Raw genomic sequence first — 14,498 nt, 5'->3', positions numbered from 1 at the left:
CTTGAAGCTGGACCTGGACTGCCTTGCTTTCTTCGGCCGTGGCGACGCCGGACTCTTCCATTGAAGGCTCTGGCGTTTGGTCTCCGGGTCGTACTCAAATACCCAGGACTCATCGCCGGTGATGACTCTCCTGAGCAAGTCTGGTTCAGTTTCCAGACGCTCGAGGATGTCCTGACACACCTGCATGCGTCGTCCCTTCTGGTCATCGTTCAGGAGTCTCGGCACCATCTTCGCACAGACTTTCCGCATGCCCAGATCTTCAGTGATAATCTTCCACACGCTGTTGTGGTTCATGCCAAGCTCATCTGCGATCTTTCGAACAGTCAACCGACGATCGTCACGCACCATCTGCTTGACACGCTCAACATTGGCCTCATTCCTGCTCGTTGAGGGTCTTCCACTCCTGGGGTCATCTTCCACGTCCTCCCGGCCCTCTTTGAACCTCTTGCACCACTCAAAAACACGTGAGCGTGACATTGTCTCATCCCCGTACACTTTTTGCAGCATACCCAGTGCTTCTGACGGCGTTTTCCCCAACTGCACCAAAAACTTCAAGTTTGTTCGCTGTTCAGCGCTCATTGTTAAACGACCTGCAACAGAGGACATGATTTTAAAAGCACGTAAGAAAAAGATTAGTGACTGTAGAGGGTTGGGAGCGCAGTTGTATACTCCAGAAGGATTACTTTGAAGGGGAAATATGGTGGTTTGTGGCTTGGGTTTGAAATTCATCTTTTAGGACACCAGTCCTGGAACTTTAATGACACACCTCGTATATATATATATATATATATATATATATATATATATATATATATATATATATATATATATATATATATATATATATATATATATATATACTTCAGAACCTGACAAACTGCTTATGATACTATGCTGTGATCGATAAACTTATCTGTCTATCTGAGAGAGAGAGAGAGAGAGAGAGAGAGAGAGAGAGAGAGAGAGAGAGAGAGAGAGAGAGTAGGGGGGACCCATCCACAAGAAAGCAGATTGTAAGACAGACGCACGCCACACTATGCCACTCACTTTCGATCATCAAAGAAAAAGTAAAGATTTCACAGTATTCCGTAAGAAAAGTTCATTTCATGGAGGCAAAATAATCGAAGTGAGGAAATTTAGTAATGCCAGAACTAATATAAATAAGAATGATGAATAAAGTAACATACTTAGGTGCGTGGTCGGCTGATCCCTTCTGTCCTTCCATTTGCGCAATGGTGTCCGGCAGACAAACATTGCTAGTTTCCCACAGTGGCAAGAAGGACAAAGAGGCCACAGTTGCCGTCAGCCCGAACACCACGGAGATCGCCCACGGGTGATCAACCTCCTGAAGGTAGCGGTTTATTCACATGGATAAATGGATGAAGCATAAAAGGGAGCAAAAATAGGATCTATATCACCCAATTCGGGAGCTAGTTACTTAGTACTGAGGATGATGGTACTGGAGACTATAGTATTCACGAAGCGGCCCTAGCGAGTCTTAGCAATGCAACGTAATATAGAGAAGAAAATATGGCACGTTTTGATCATAAACTGCGTGTCTGTCATAAATCCGCAGCCATATGCGGGTCGACCCTCTCTTAGCACTACTAAAGACAGACAGTCCCACTGGGGAGATGGCAGGTTGGTGTATGGGTGGATATATGTGTGGATGAGTGGTTGAGTGAATTGTTATGTGGATGAGTAGGTGGATACGTGGATAGATGGGTGAGTGAATGGGTAATTGGATGGGTGAGTGGGTAGTTGGATGGGTAAGTGGATGAATCGGTGTGTGGATGGGTATTTGGACTAAACGTCCTGAGACCTACTTGCACTCAGGTCGATATGTCTTTAAGATCATCTGACCTGAGGCCTGTATAATCTGAGTACCATTCGGCCCAGTACTAAGTGACTATAAACCCCCAATTCTATACGAGATTTTCCGCTTTCTCTCACCTCTATCCTGTCCGCCTCCTTTATGCAAGAGTTGACCAATATTCTCAATCTTTCGTCTCTGTTACTTATAAACTCTGAAACTCTCTGCCTCCAACTGTATATCCTCCTGCCTATGACTTAAACTCTTTCAAGAGGGAGGTTTCAGGACACTTTACTATGTAATTTGGACTTGCTATCAGAATGTCTTCTCAAGGAACTAACACCTTCAGTGTGCTCTCTCTCTCTCTCTCTCTCTCTCTCTCTCTCTCTCTCTCTCTCTCTCTCTCTCTCTCTCTCTCTCTCACCAGTGCACTCATAATGAACGGGGCGATGAATGCACCGACGCGGGATGACATCATGCCTATCCCCATGCCTTGTGTCCTGACCTCTGTCGGGTACAGCTCAGACGAGTACAGGAACATTAAGGTGAAGGCGCTGGCGGAAGCCATCTTACCAATCATTACCAACGTTGTGGATAACCACTGCAAGTCTGCGGAGGAAAAGCAAACAGTGAGTGAAGAACACAGCACACACGAGTGTAACAAGATGGCTTCCATTAGAGCAGCGTGCCGGTATGTACTGTATACTGTCGTTGTCACCATGTAGTTGCTACAATTACTTTCATCACCAGAGCTGCTGAAGAGAGAGAGAGAGAGAGAGAGAGAGAGAGAGAGAGAGAGAGAGAGAGAGAGAGAGAGAGAGAGAGAGAGTTCATGCACATAAAGCTGCAGTTACCAGTGCGTGTTATTTGAAGTGATTATTGTACAGGTATAATATTTATCACCATTTGTGCTATTTTCCTTTGAATGGTGAGTCCTTGGCCAAGAGAAGGTCCTGCAATCCTGTCTCTCACTCTCCCCGAAAAGGTTGCCATGAAAATATAATTTGTTTCTATGAGCGTGATCCGCCATAACTATCACTCTTGCCTTCCAAGTAACGCTTGTGTCCGTATTCTGAAACACTCTGCTCTCTCACCACGACTGTTTTCCAAGGCCAAAGAAATTATTAGCCGGGTTCTCAAGACTGTTTATCCTGTAAATAATGAAGAAATCTTATAAACGTCATCAGATCCGCAAAAACACTCTTAAAAACACGCAAAACTTTAATTAGAGCCATTTGGATGCAGTGGAGGTGCGACGCAGAAGTGTTTCAGAATACGCGCCTTACTCACCAGCAGGTACCAGTGGCTGCAACAGGAGGGCGACGGCACACAGACCGAAAATGAAAACAGCAAACTTCTTCCGGCCCATCTTCTCCAGAAAATAAATTGCGAAGAAACAAACAAGCTCGACCAAGCCTGAGATCACCATGAAGAGGAAGGGGTTGCTGATGCCCAGGGACGAGGCTGCGAGGGTGAGGCCAAAGAAGATCATGGCCACTGCAAAGAAGCCGATGCTCGTAACGACTGTGATGGTGGCTAGCTTGATGGTGCTGCGGTAAAAAGTGTGCGTTAATGAGAGAGAGAGAGAGAGAGAGAGAGAGAGAGAGAGAGAGAGAGAGAGAGAGAGAGAGAGATCTTGCGCAATTTTCTAATCTCTTACTAATCTATCTTGTATTCTCAAAATTTTCCCTTTTCCTCTATAGTATCAGCATCAGTAGTAGTAGTAATAGTAGTAGTAGTAGTAGTAGTAGTAGTGGTGGTGGTGGTGGTGGTGTTAGTAGTAGTAGTAGTAGTAGTAGTAGTAGTAGTAGTAGTAGTAGTGGTGGTGGTGGTGGTGGTGGTGGTAGTAGTAGTAGTAGTAGTAGTAGTAGTAGTAGTAGTAGTAGTAGTAGTGGTGGTGGTGGTGGTAGTAGCAGTAGTAGCAGTAGTAGTAGTAGCAGTAGTAGTGATGGTGGTAGTAGTAGTAGTAGTAGTAGTAGTAGTAGTAGTAGTAGTAGTAGTGGTGGTGGTGGTGGTGGTGGTAGTAGTAGTGGTGGTGGTAGTAGGATACGTTTGTGTGGTTCAAATATATAACTACTACTACTACTACTACTACTACTACTACTACTACTATTACTACTGCTGCTGCTGCTGCTTCTGCTGCTACTACTAATGATACTACTTTTACTACCACTACTGCTACTGCTACTGCTGCTACTGCTACTATTGCTGCTACTACTACTGCTGCTACTGTTACTAATACTAATACTTTTTATTCCAGTTCCATTATTAATTTTTTTTTTTTCCATGGAAGCTTCGATATGCCGTTTAACTAAGCATTTATGTAATGTGTGACAGTGTTCATTCGTCAGGGAAGAGTGGAGGGTGTTGCCTTGACGACACACCTGAACATGATGGCCACCTGGCTCAGCACCTCGCGCGCGATGACGCCAGGGGACCGATGGGTTGCCTTGCCCTCCTCTGAAGCTGACTGAGAATACGGTATGACGATTAATGGAAAAACAATCAACAGTATCATTACACACACACACACACACACACACACACACACACACACACACACACACACACACACACACACACACACACACACACACACACACACACACACACACACACACACACACACACACACACACACACACACACACACATACACACACACGTTCCTCATACGATCTTCACCGCAATCTCCTGTACCTTCTCTAATCTTCTCTACCTGCTCTTGGACTTTCGTCATGATGGCAAGCAGCTGATCGGTGGGAGGCAAGCTTTTGTTGTTTATTCTGGCCGCTTTCTGTATGACTGAGAGGGCCTTCTGATGCTGCCCCGTCACCACCAGCCAGCGCGGGGACTCGTTCAGCAGGCTGCAAAAAAAGCAAGTAATTTCATATATATATATATATATATATATATATATATATATATATATATATATATATATATATATATATATATATATATATATATATATATATATATATATATATATATATATATATATATATATATATATATATATATATATATATGAAATGTAATGTGCTTAAACAAGAATTACAATCATATAACAGGTAAACCGTTTGTTCCATATACGAAAACCAAATAGAATAAAAACTGCAGATAAGTGATAATATTAATACATATTAAATTGAAAAATCAACCGGAAGAAGTCTAAAAAACAAAATAAAAAAACATCCATGCAATATAAGTACGGATCACAAAACAACCTGATGAAGGAACGCACAGCAGGAAAGGCAGAACGGCGGGGCCGATCAGCGACACGAAGGTCTGCAGCCACCGCCAGTCCCTCTCAAAGTAGGCAAAGATACCCCACAGTATGGTTCCGACTCCCCACATCATCCCCACTACCACCGACACCGTCGATCTCCACTTAATCTCCGTGATTTCCATTGCTGTAACAAAAATAACCACCTGAGAACCATGCAACAGTGTGAAATTCATATCTTCTCTCCATGCGTTGATCTGCTGCAGTATTTCTATCTTTCCCTTTATCTTGGTGATGGAGAAATGTTAATCATTTAGATCTGCGGTTTATCACACAGTACCAATAATAAATCTGTCATGAATATACAAACTGAATAAGACATACCTAATTATCTAATTTACTTCATACCCAAGGTATTCATATCCCAAGTTATGTGTGTGACGCACTGCTAAATTATGTAACACCGTCTATGGTTCTCCGTTCATCAAGAATCCCTCCCCACTCCAATATGGCAAAATACATGGTCGATGTCTTGGATTTTATTGAGTACGTATTTCAGAAAAAAGAAGAAAAAAAAGCATACCTTCTCTCTTAGACCTTATTGAGGGAGATATGAGTCGAGACGACTACAGTGAACACGTGTGCAAGGCATGTCATTTAGGTTTATTGACAATATTTGGCCTTCAACCACTTGGACCACTAACTTCCCAGGCACAGCACTCGCAAACGTTTGGGCGACTTGTCTCGACTACATTTCACAGGCTCTGGTGCGAGTTACTATGGGTGGTCATGGCTTTTTTTATTATTATTATTCTATTGACAATTTAGCAATATTCCTATATCATCAATAGAAAAAGGAAACATGATAACCCGAATAATAATTTCCATGGCCTTGGAAACTACGCATTATGGTAATCTAATGTGTTTCGAGATATGCCTGAGAATGATACCAACTGACAGCCGCGCGGCTTGTAATGTTGGCTAGTCACTCACAAGTGTTGGACACCCTGTAATGATTTTTGCATAATTAGTTTTCATCTGACGTTGATTATCTCTTGATTCATACATTATATGAAATTACATCATCACTTTCTGTATAATTAACTGACGATAAAACACATACTGTTTTTCTTTTTTTTTTTTATGTAGGAAGGACACTGGCTAAGGGCAACAAAAATCCAATAAAAAAAAATGCCCACTGAAATGCCAGTCCCATAAAAGGGTCAAAGCAGTGGTCAAAAATTGATGAATAAGTGCCTTGAAACCTCCCTCTTGAAGGAATTCAAGTCATAGGAAGGTGGAAATACAGAAGCAGGCAGGGAGTTCCAGAGTTTACCAGAGAAAGGGATGAATGATTGAGAGTACTGGTTAACTCTTGCGTTAGAGAGGTGGACAGAATAGGGGTGAGAGAAAGAAGAAAGTCTTGTGCAGCGAGGCCGCGAAAGGAGGGGAGGCATGCAGTTAGCAAGATCAGAAGAGTAGTTAGCATGAAAATAGCAGTAGAAGACAGCTAGAGATGCAACATTGCAGCGGTGAGAGAGAGGCTGAAAACAGTCAGTTAGAGGAGAGGAGTTGATGAGACGAAAAGCTTTTGATTCCACCCTGTCTAGAAGAGCAGTATGAGTGGAACCCCCCCAGACATGTGAGCCATACTCCATACATGGACGAATAAGGCCCTTGTACAGAGTTAGCAGCTGGTGGGGTGAGAAAAACTGGCGGAGATGTCTCAGAACACCTAACTTCACAGAAGCTGTTTTAACTAGAGATGAGATGTGAAGTTTCCAGTTCAGATTATAAGTAAAGGACAGACCAAGGATGTTCAGTGTAGAAGAGGGGGACATTTGAGTGTCATTGAAGAAGAGGGGATAGTTGTCTGGAAGGTTGTGTCGAGTTGATAGATGGAGGAATTGAGTTTTTGAGGCATTGAACAATACCAGGTTTGCTCTGCCCCAATCAGAAATTTTAGAAAGATCAGAAGCCAAGCGTCCTGTGGCTTCCCTGCGTGATATGTTTACCTCCTGAAGGGTTGGACGTCTATGAAAAGACGTAGAAAAGTGCAGTTTGGCATCATCAGCGTAGGAGTGGATAGGACAAGAAGTTTGGTTTAGAAGATCATTATTGAATAATAAGAAGAGAGAGGTTGACAGGACAGAACCCTGAGGAACACCACTGTTAATAGATTTAGGAGAAGAACAGTGACCGTCTACCACAGCAGCAATAGAACTGTCAGAAAGGAAACTTGAGATGAAGTTATAGAGAGAAGGAGAGAAGCCGTAGGAGGGTAGTTTGGAAATCAAAGCTTTGAGCCAGACTTTATCAAAAGCTTTTAATATGTCCAAGGCAACAGCAAAAGTTTAAAAAAAAAATCTCTAAAAGGGGATGACCAAGACTCAGTAAGGAAAGCCAGAAGATCACCAGTAGAGCGGCCTTGACGGAACCCATACTGGCGATCAGATAGAAGGTTGTGAAGTGATAGATGTTTAAGAATCTTCCTGTTGAGGATAGATTCAAAAACTTTAGATAGGCAGGAAATTAAAGCAATAGGACAGTAGTTTGAGGGATTAGAACGGTCACCCTTTTTAGGAAGAGGTTGAATGTAGGCAAACTTCCAGCAAGAAGGAAAGGTAGATGTTGACAGACAGAGCTGAAAGAGTTTGACTAGGCAAGGTGCAAGCACGGAGGCACAGTTTCGGAGAACAATAGGAGGGACCCCATCAGGTCCATAAGCCTTCCGAGGGTTTAGGCCAGCGAGGGCATGGAAAACATCATTGCGAAGAATTTTAATAGGTAGCATGAAGTAGTCAGAGGGTGGAGGAGAGGGAGGAACAAGCCCAGAATCATCCAAGGTAGATTTTTATCGAAGGTTTGAGCAATGAGTTCAGCTTTAGAAATAGATGTGATGGCAGTGGTGCCATCTGGTTGAAACAGAGGAGGGAAAGAAGAAGCAAAGTTATTTGAAATATTTTTGGCTAGATGCCAGAAATCACGAGGGGAGTTAGATCTTGAAAGGTTTTGACAGTTTCTGTTAATGAAGGAGTTTTGGCTAGTTGGAGAACAGACTTGGCATGGTTCTGGGCAGAAATATAAAGTGCATGAGATTCTGGTGATGGAAGGCTTAAGTAACTTTTGTAGGCCACCTCTCTATCATGTATAGCACGAGAACAAGCTGTGTTAAACCAAGGTTTAGAAAGTTTAGGTCGAGAAAAAGAGTGAGGAATGTACGCCTCCATGCCAGACACTCTGTTATGCGCTCAGCACACAAAGACGGGTCTCTGACAAGGAAGCAGTAGTCATTCCAAGGAAAGTCAACAAAATACCTCCTCAGGTCCCCCCAACTAGCAGAGGCAAAACGCCAGAGGCACCTTTGCTTAGGGGGATTCTGAGGAGGGATTGGAGCGATAGGACTAGATAAAGATATGAGATTGTGATCGGAGGAGCCCAACGGGGAAGAAAGGGTGACAGCATAAGCAGAAGGATTAGAGATCAGGAAAAGGTCAAGAATGTTGGGCGTATCTCCAAGACGGTCAGGAATACGAGTAGGGTGTTGCACCAATTGCTTTAGGTCATGGAGGAAAGCAAAGTTGTAGTTTAGTTCACCAGGATGGTCAGTGAAGGGAGAGGAAAGCCAAAGCTGGTGGTGAACATTGAAGTCTCCAAGAATGGAGATCTCTGCAAAAGGGAAGAGGGTCAGAATGTGCTCCACTTTGGAAGTTAAGTAGTCAAAGAATTTCTTATAATCAGAGGAGTTAGGTGAGAGGTATACAGCACAGATAAATTTAGTATGAGAGTGACTCTGTAGTCGTAGCCAGATGGTGGAAAACTCGGAAGATTCAAGAGCGTGGGCACGAGAGGAGGTTAAGTCATTGCGCACATAAACGCAGCATCCAGCTTTGGATCGAAAATGAGGATAGAGAAAGTAGGAGGGAACAGAAAAGGGGCTACTGTCAGTTGCCTCAGACACCTGAGTTTCAGTGAGGAAAAGAAGATGAGGTTTAGAAGAGGAGAGGTGGTGTTCTACAGATTGAAAATTAGATCTTAGACCGCGAATGTTGCAGAAGTTAATGAAGAAAAGTTGAGGGGGGTGTCAAGAAACTTAGGGTCGTCAACAGAAAGGCAGTCCGACCTGGGGACATTTATGGTCCCCTCCCCAGATGGGGACTCCGAGGCTGGTGTAGGAGTCGCCATGTGCATTTCATTTTGTGTATACTGGAACGTGTTAACTTTCATCTTTAATCACCAATACAAAATTATTAGTAAAAAGTCCGCCTTTGAATGAGTGTTAGTAGAACTGAGAATATATCTTTTATACTGAAACAACCCTCAATATCTACTGGGTGATACACACGACTTACAAAAGACAAATCCTGTGACGAGGGAGGTGGGATGCATGGTGCCCAGCAGGAAGCGAAAGATCATCAGGAATACAAGGGAGGGTATCCACGCCGACGCGAGAGCCATCACGGAGTAAGCTATGGACGAAACGGCTATCACTGTCAGCCGTCCGTAACTACGAGAGGAAGATATAAACAATGGAAGTGTTCAATTAGGCAAGCAAAGGGCTGGATAAGTCTGAGTATACAAACACACACACACACACACACACACACACACACACACACACACACACACACACACACACAGTGAAATTTTTCAAGTGTGGTTATAAAGGGTTAGATAAGTCACACACACACAAATACACTAACCGATAAGCCAGTTGGCCACTGAAGAAGGCTCCCACCAGAAAGCCGCCCATATAGAGACTCTGATAGGCCGCGCGGAGATACTGTCGTTCGCACACCAGATTGTACTGAAGACGAAAAATACATGTAAACACATTGCCTCTTCCTGGACCAACATTCTCAAACGTTTCGGCGTCTTATCTCGGCTATTTTTAACAGTGTCTAGTTAAAGTTATTTGGGTTTTTAGTGGCATATGCGTCATTTCAGTAATAGTTCAACAAAGATTCTGCATAATCGGTAGGAAGATGTCCATTAGAACCCGAATCTATTATATTTGAAAACAGTAATAATGAAAACACAAAGTTTTTCAGAATACAGGTCCTAACCTCCACAACTACTTGCCATGTGCTCGAGCGAACACACACACACACACACACACACACACACACACACACACACACACACACACACACACACACACACATACACACACACACACACACACAGAGAGAGAGAGAGAGAGAGAGAGAGAGAGAGAGAGAGAGAGAGAGAGAGAGAGAGAGAGAGAGAGAGAAAGTGCATTTATGTCTCACGACCACAGCTGCTTATCTAACACTCAATATTTTCCCTATAGTTCACAGTTTTCCTCCTCTAACTTCAGACGTGGCAGTGGTGGAAAACGTAGAGTTGTCATAGTCCCACTCGGTACACGGCACTTCCTCCAGGCGCCCCGTGGTTACATCCTTCTTCAGGTAACTGCACTCGCTGGAAATAGTAAATAAGTTGATAAATAAAAAACAATTAATTAAATGATAGACCTACAGTTGCAGTCCTGTTTGCTTATACATGTACAAGTGACAAGTATAAAACTAAGTGATGAAGACGCAAGTGTGTGTGTGTGTGTGTGTGTGTGTGTGTGTGTGTGTGTGTGTGTCAGTTTTTTTTTTTTTTTTTCTAATGCTGCCAAAATAGTTCACCAGTTTTCCTCTTCTTCCATGCATTTCTTGTACCAGGATAGAGTTTTCCCAACAGTAACTCTTGAAATGCTAGCTCGCGTCTTTTGAATTAATTCAGAGACTCAGTACACTTACTCGTTCGGCAAGATCCAGACAGTGTCCGTTGAGGCATTCTGGGAGGCGATAGTGCCGCTGCCGGAGGGAACGTCAGTGGGAAGGCGACACGTGTGGTTCACATATGGCGAGATAAAAGCGCCGGCAAGAGCGTGGTGAGGAAGGGCTAGCTTCCCTGTTAGGTATGGTAAGGGTATGAGTAAGAGAGAGAGAGAGAGAGAGAGAGAGAGAGAGAGAGAGAGAGAGAGAGAGAGAGAGAGAGAGAGAGAGAGAGAGAGAGAGAGAGAGATTAATGTTATTTTCTCTAGGCTACGGAACTATTGAAGAACATACAGTTTAAAAACAAGTGCAGGTAATTTTGGAAAAAAAAATATCTAACAGGGAAAGGGGTGATATGGTATGACCCGTCACCGAACAAAGGAGTAAAGACATACAAGCACCAATAGAGAAGTAGTACATGATGTTCCACTTTCCCATGCCGATGTGAATTAGGATGGTGTCGAAGTCCTCGCCTCCCTTCAGCAACGGTTCATCTGCAGAAACGTATGCACAGAAAAACTTGAGAACTTGTGTTTCTGGGATGACAGTATGTCGTCACTGGAAGCAGCAACCCAAATAAAGAAATATCGTAACCTCCTTCATAAAAATCATAAGCAAATAGAAAGGGTTGCATTAAAATGTCTAAGCACACAATTAAAATTGTGTGCTTAAATGCAAACTTTCACTCAAAGAGTAGGTGCACCGGAAAGTGGGGGGGAGGAGGAAGTTAGGCCGGTGTCACGCTAAGCGTCGATGCCGCATTGCGAAAACATACCAACAAATCAGAGGTGTCACGCTACTACGCCACCGTCGTCTCCGTCGCACAGTGCCTCATCTTGCTGCGACGACGCCACAACGCCGCATCACGCCGGGTGTAACAATAAACACACACACAATAAACACACACACACACACACACACACACACACACACACACACACACACACACACACACACACACACACACTCACACACACACACACACACACACAATGTGTAACCACGTCCATAGAACTGTGTGTCACACAGACCTATGAAGCATGGATGCGACAGCAAGTTAAAGTATTGTGCACGTAGAGAAAACATTCAGCTTTAGATTGAGAGTGAGTATAAAGAACAAAGAAAGGGGTTACTGTCGGGAACCTCAGACACCTGTGTTTTGGTGAGAAAAAGATGAGATCTAGGGAAAGATTTAAGGTCGCGAATGTTGCAGAAATTAATACAAAAACAAGTTAGATAGTGTACGAAGGCACTTTGGGTCGGTAACAGAAGAGCAGTACGATTTGAGGACATTTCGCCCTCTTCCCATGATGGGGACTCTAAGGATGTGTTTTGTGTAGCCATTCTTTGTTTATTATTTTGATTGAAAAGTATACGTTTGTAAGGTACATGAAGTACAGTGTGAGAAGGAAGAGGGGTGTCTTTAGAGGGAAAGACGAGACGACACAAAAGGAAACGTTCAGGAAGGTCACAGTCGTGTAGAAGATAAGTTCACAGTACTCACTTACGCCAGTGGACATGAAAGCTCCCTGGGAGAAATTTCCGTTTCTGGAGATGTCTGCTACTCTCTCTCTCTCTCTCTCTCTCTCTCTCTCTCTCTCTCTCTCTCTCTCTCTCTCTCTCTCTCTCTCTCTCTCTCTCTCTCTTTCTGGCAAGCATAGAATTTTGCACACCTTTTGAAATAAACGTCACGAGATATTTACTGCAATATACGTGCGAAGCTTAGTCATTAAATGTGTACCAATATTTCCTTTTTTACAGTATGTAATAATCCTTCCACACTGAGGGTCCAGTTATTGCCAAGGTGCATCACAACATATGTTCTGTATGCAGATAACCTCATTGTATGAGAGTATGCTCCTCGACATACAGTGTATTTGATAAGTGAGCGTGATGATTTTTTTTTTTTTTGTACCCAATCACGTAACACCAGACAACGCCAGAGATTTCCTTACAACAGGATATTTTTTTCACATCATATGCCATATCAGGGTATGTTATGCTGCGGAATACATTTTAAAGAGCTTATCATTCTCTCTCTCTCTCTCTCTCTCTCTCTCTCTCTCTCTCTCTCTCTCTCTCTCTCTCTCTCTCTCTCTCTCTCTCTCTCTCTCTCTCTCTCTCTCTCTCTCTCTCTCTCGTCTTTTTTTTCTTTGTGAGCCCGATTTTAGTAAAAAAAAACTTGTATATTTCAGATGATAAAGTTACTGAATGTTTAATGTGATGTGTCCTTCCTTAAGAAACAATATCACTGTGATGACATTTTTTTCAAGTTTTTTTGACAATTAACAAGCTTTACAAGAATTTTGACAAAATTACTGTAAGTCTGACATAAAATCTACAACATATTTTATTGCATTAATGGATAAGCTGTCTTTACTTCTTGCTTTGTTCCTGGACACCATCTGGTGACTCTTCACGCAAAGGCAAGGAGAAAGAAAACTGAATCCAAAATTCTTGTTGCCTTGTAGATTATGCTTTTTTACACAAAGGCCTAACCTACCAAGTGCATACTACCTGTTGAGTTGAGTTAGGGTGCTCCAGTAATTTCTCTGAAATGATAAGTGGACAAGAAGTGTTCAAGAGCAAATGGCCGGAGGATAAGGAAGCGAATGATGAAAGAGCAGATGAGATATATTTATTTTTCCATCCTCTAGTCTTAAATTTGTCAGACTTCTTTATAACTTTAGGCATGTTTAGCCTCTTCACTTTCAGCAGTTTTATTTTTCCCTTCAGATCTAGTGCTGCATAACATCTTGCATAAAGTTATTCCTGTAATCAGTTTTAAGCAATAAGACTACATCATTCGTTCACTCCTGTCAAACCTCGATACCTCGCCCATCACTAACATCGCTCACTTCATCAGTTTCCTACGGTTTGCAGCACATACCTTTCCGAAATATGAGCAACCATCCCTTTAAAGATCCTTTGACATTATCAGGAAATTCGCATTTTATAGGTAAAACATGAGAAATAATGAGATAAGACGCAAAAAATTGCAGCCTGCCACAGAGGAACCTGGCCGCGTCTGATTCCAATAATAAAATCCACACACAGGCAGCGGCAGGTGAAATCAGTACGCCTACCTGAGGCAGCAGCACAGACAAACAGTAGCAGGAACACGCTTAACTGCTCCATCTTATCCCTTCGCTCTCTTCTCTGAGACTGATATTTCTCCATGAAGGTTACCAAATTTATATTGCCATACCGCCTCACTTTTTTTTTTTCTTCCTGGTTGCTAAGGTTGACCTAATATCTTCTTACTTTGTACGGGGCACGACGCTATCACGCAGAGACAAGATAAGGTGATGCCAGCCATAATTAGATCAGTCTGTGGACAGGTGAGTTAGTTTGGGGTTGATAGGCGTGCAAGAATAACGGGGTTAGCTGATCCACAGTGCAGGGAGTAAGGAGTTCAGCTAACCTTGAAATAAACTACACTTAATTAACGCAGATAATATGATTCTAACATTCTGGATTTATCTGTTTTCTTATTTCTTTATTCATATGTTCATTTTGCGTGCAAAGAATGCTGGCCAAGACCATGAAAAAAAAAAAAAATAGGGGAAGGGCAGATACAAGTAAGCTTGATTGCTATTGCCAAAACGCTCAGTAGAGCAGTGTTCCACACAAGCTGATCAGTTTAGTTCCGGAGGGGTCCTACGTG

The 14,498-nt window shown here is 42.8% G+C and overlaps 1 protein-coding gene across 2 annotated transcripts in view; it reads right to left on the bottom strand.

Moving 5' to 3' along the window:
* Window positions 1–14,026, bottom strand: part of LOC135102081 (organic cation transporter protein-like) — a 15,746-nt gene extending 1,720 nt beyond the window's left edge. Inside the window, exons 1-12 of one of the 2 annotated variants that reach the window (XM_064006803.1) lie at window positions 13,918–14,026; window positions 11,227–11,325; window positions 10,814–10,967; window positions 10,379–10,487; window positions 9,746–9,849; window positions 9,395–9,549; window positions 5,061–5,229; window positions 4,533–4,680; window positions 4,198–4,283; window positions 3,104–3,363; window positions 2,238–2,422; window positions 1,188–1,345 (exon numbers count right to left, since the gene is read on the bottom strand). In XM_064006803.1, the coding sequence (XP_063862873.1) occupies window positions 1,188–1,345; window positions 2,238–2,422; window positions 3,104–3,363; window positions 4,198–4,283; window positions 4,533–4,680; window positions 5,061–5,229; window positions 9,395–9,549; window positions 9,746–9,849; window positions 10,379–10,487; window positions 10,814–10,967; window positions 11,227–11,325; window positions 13,918–14,011 (1,721 nt within the window). In that variant the 5' untranslated portion in view covers window positions 14,012–14,026. The remainder of the gene's footprint in view (window positions 1–1,187; window positions 1,346–2,237; window positions 2,423–3,103; window positions 3,364–4,197; window positions 4,284–4,532; window positions 4,681–5,060; window positions 5,230–9,394; window positions 9,550–9,745; window positions 9,850–10,378; window positions 10,488–10,813; window positions 10,968–11,226; window positions 11,326–13,917) is intronic. The other variant, XM_064006810.1, reaches the window with a different exon arrangement.
* Window positions 14,027–14,498: the final 472 nt, after the last annotated feature.

Source organism: Scylla paramamosain, chromosome 1, assembly GCF_035594125.1.
Source record: "Scylla paramamosain isolate STU-SP2022 chromosome 1, ASM3559412v1, whole genome shotgun sequence".
Taxonomy (NCBI): Eukaryota; Metazoa; Arthropoda; class Malacostraca; order Decapoda; family Portunidae; genus Scylla; species Scylla paramamosain.
The sequence above is the reverse complement of the archived record's forward strand: the minus strand, read 5'-3'. Positions and strand labels throughout refer to the sequence as shown.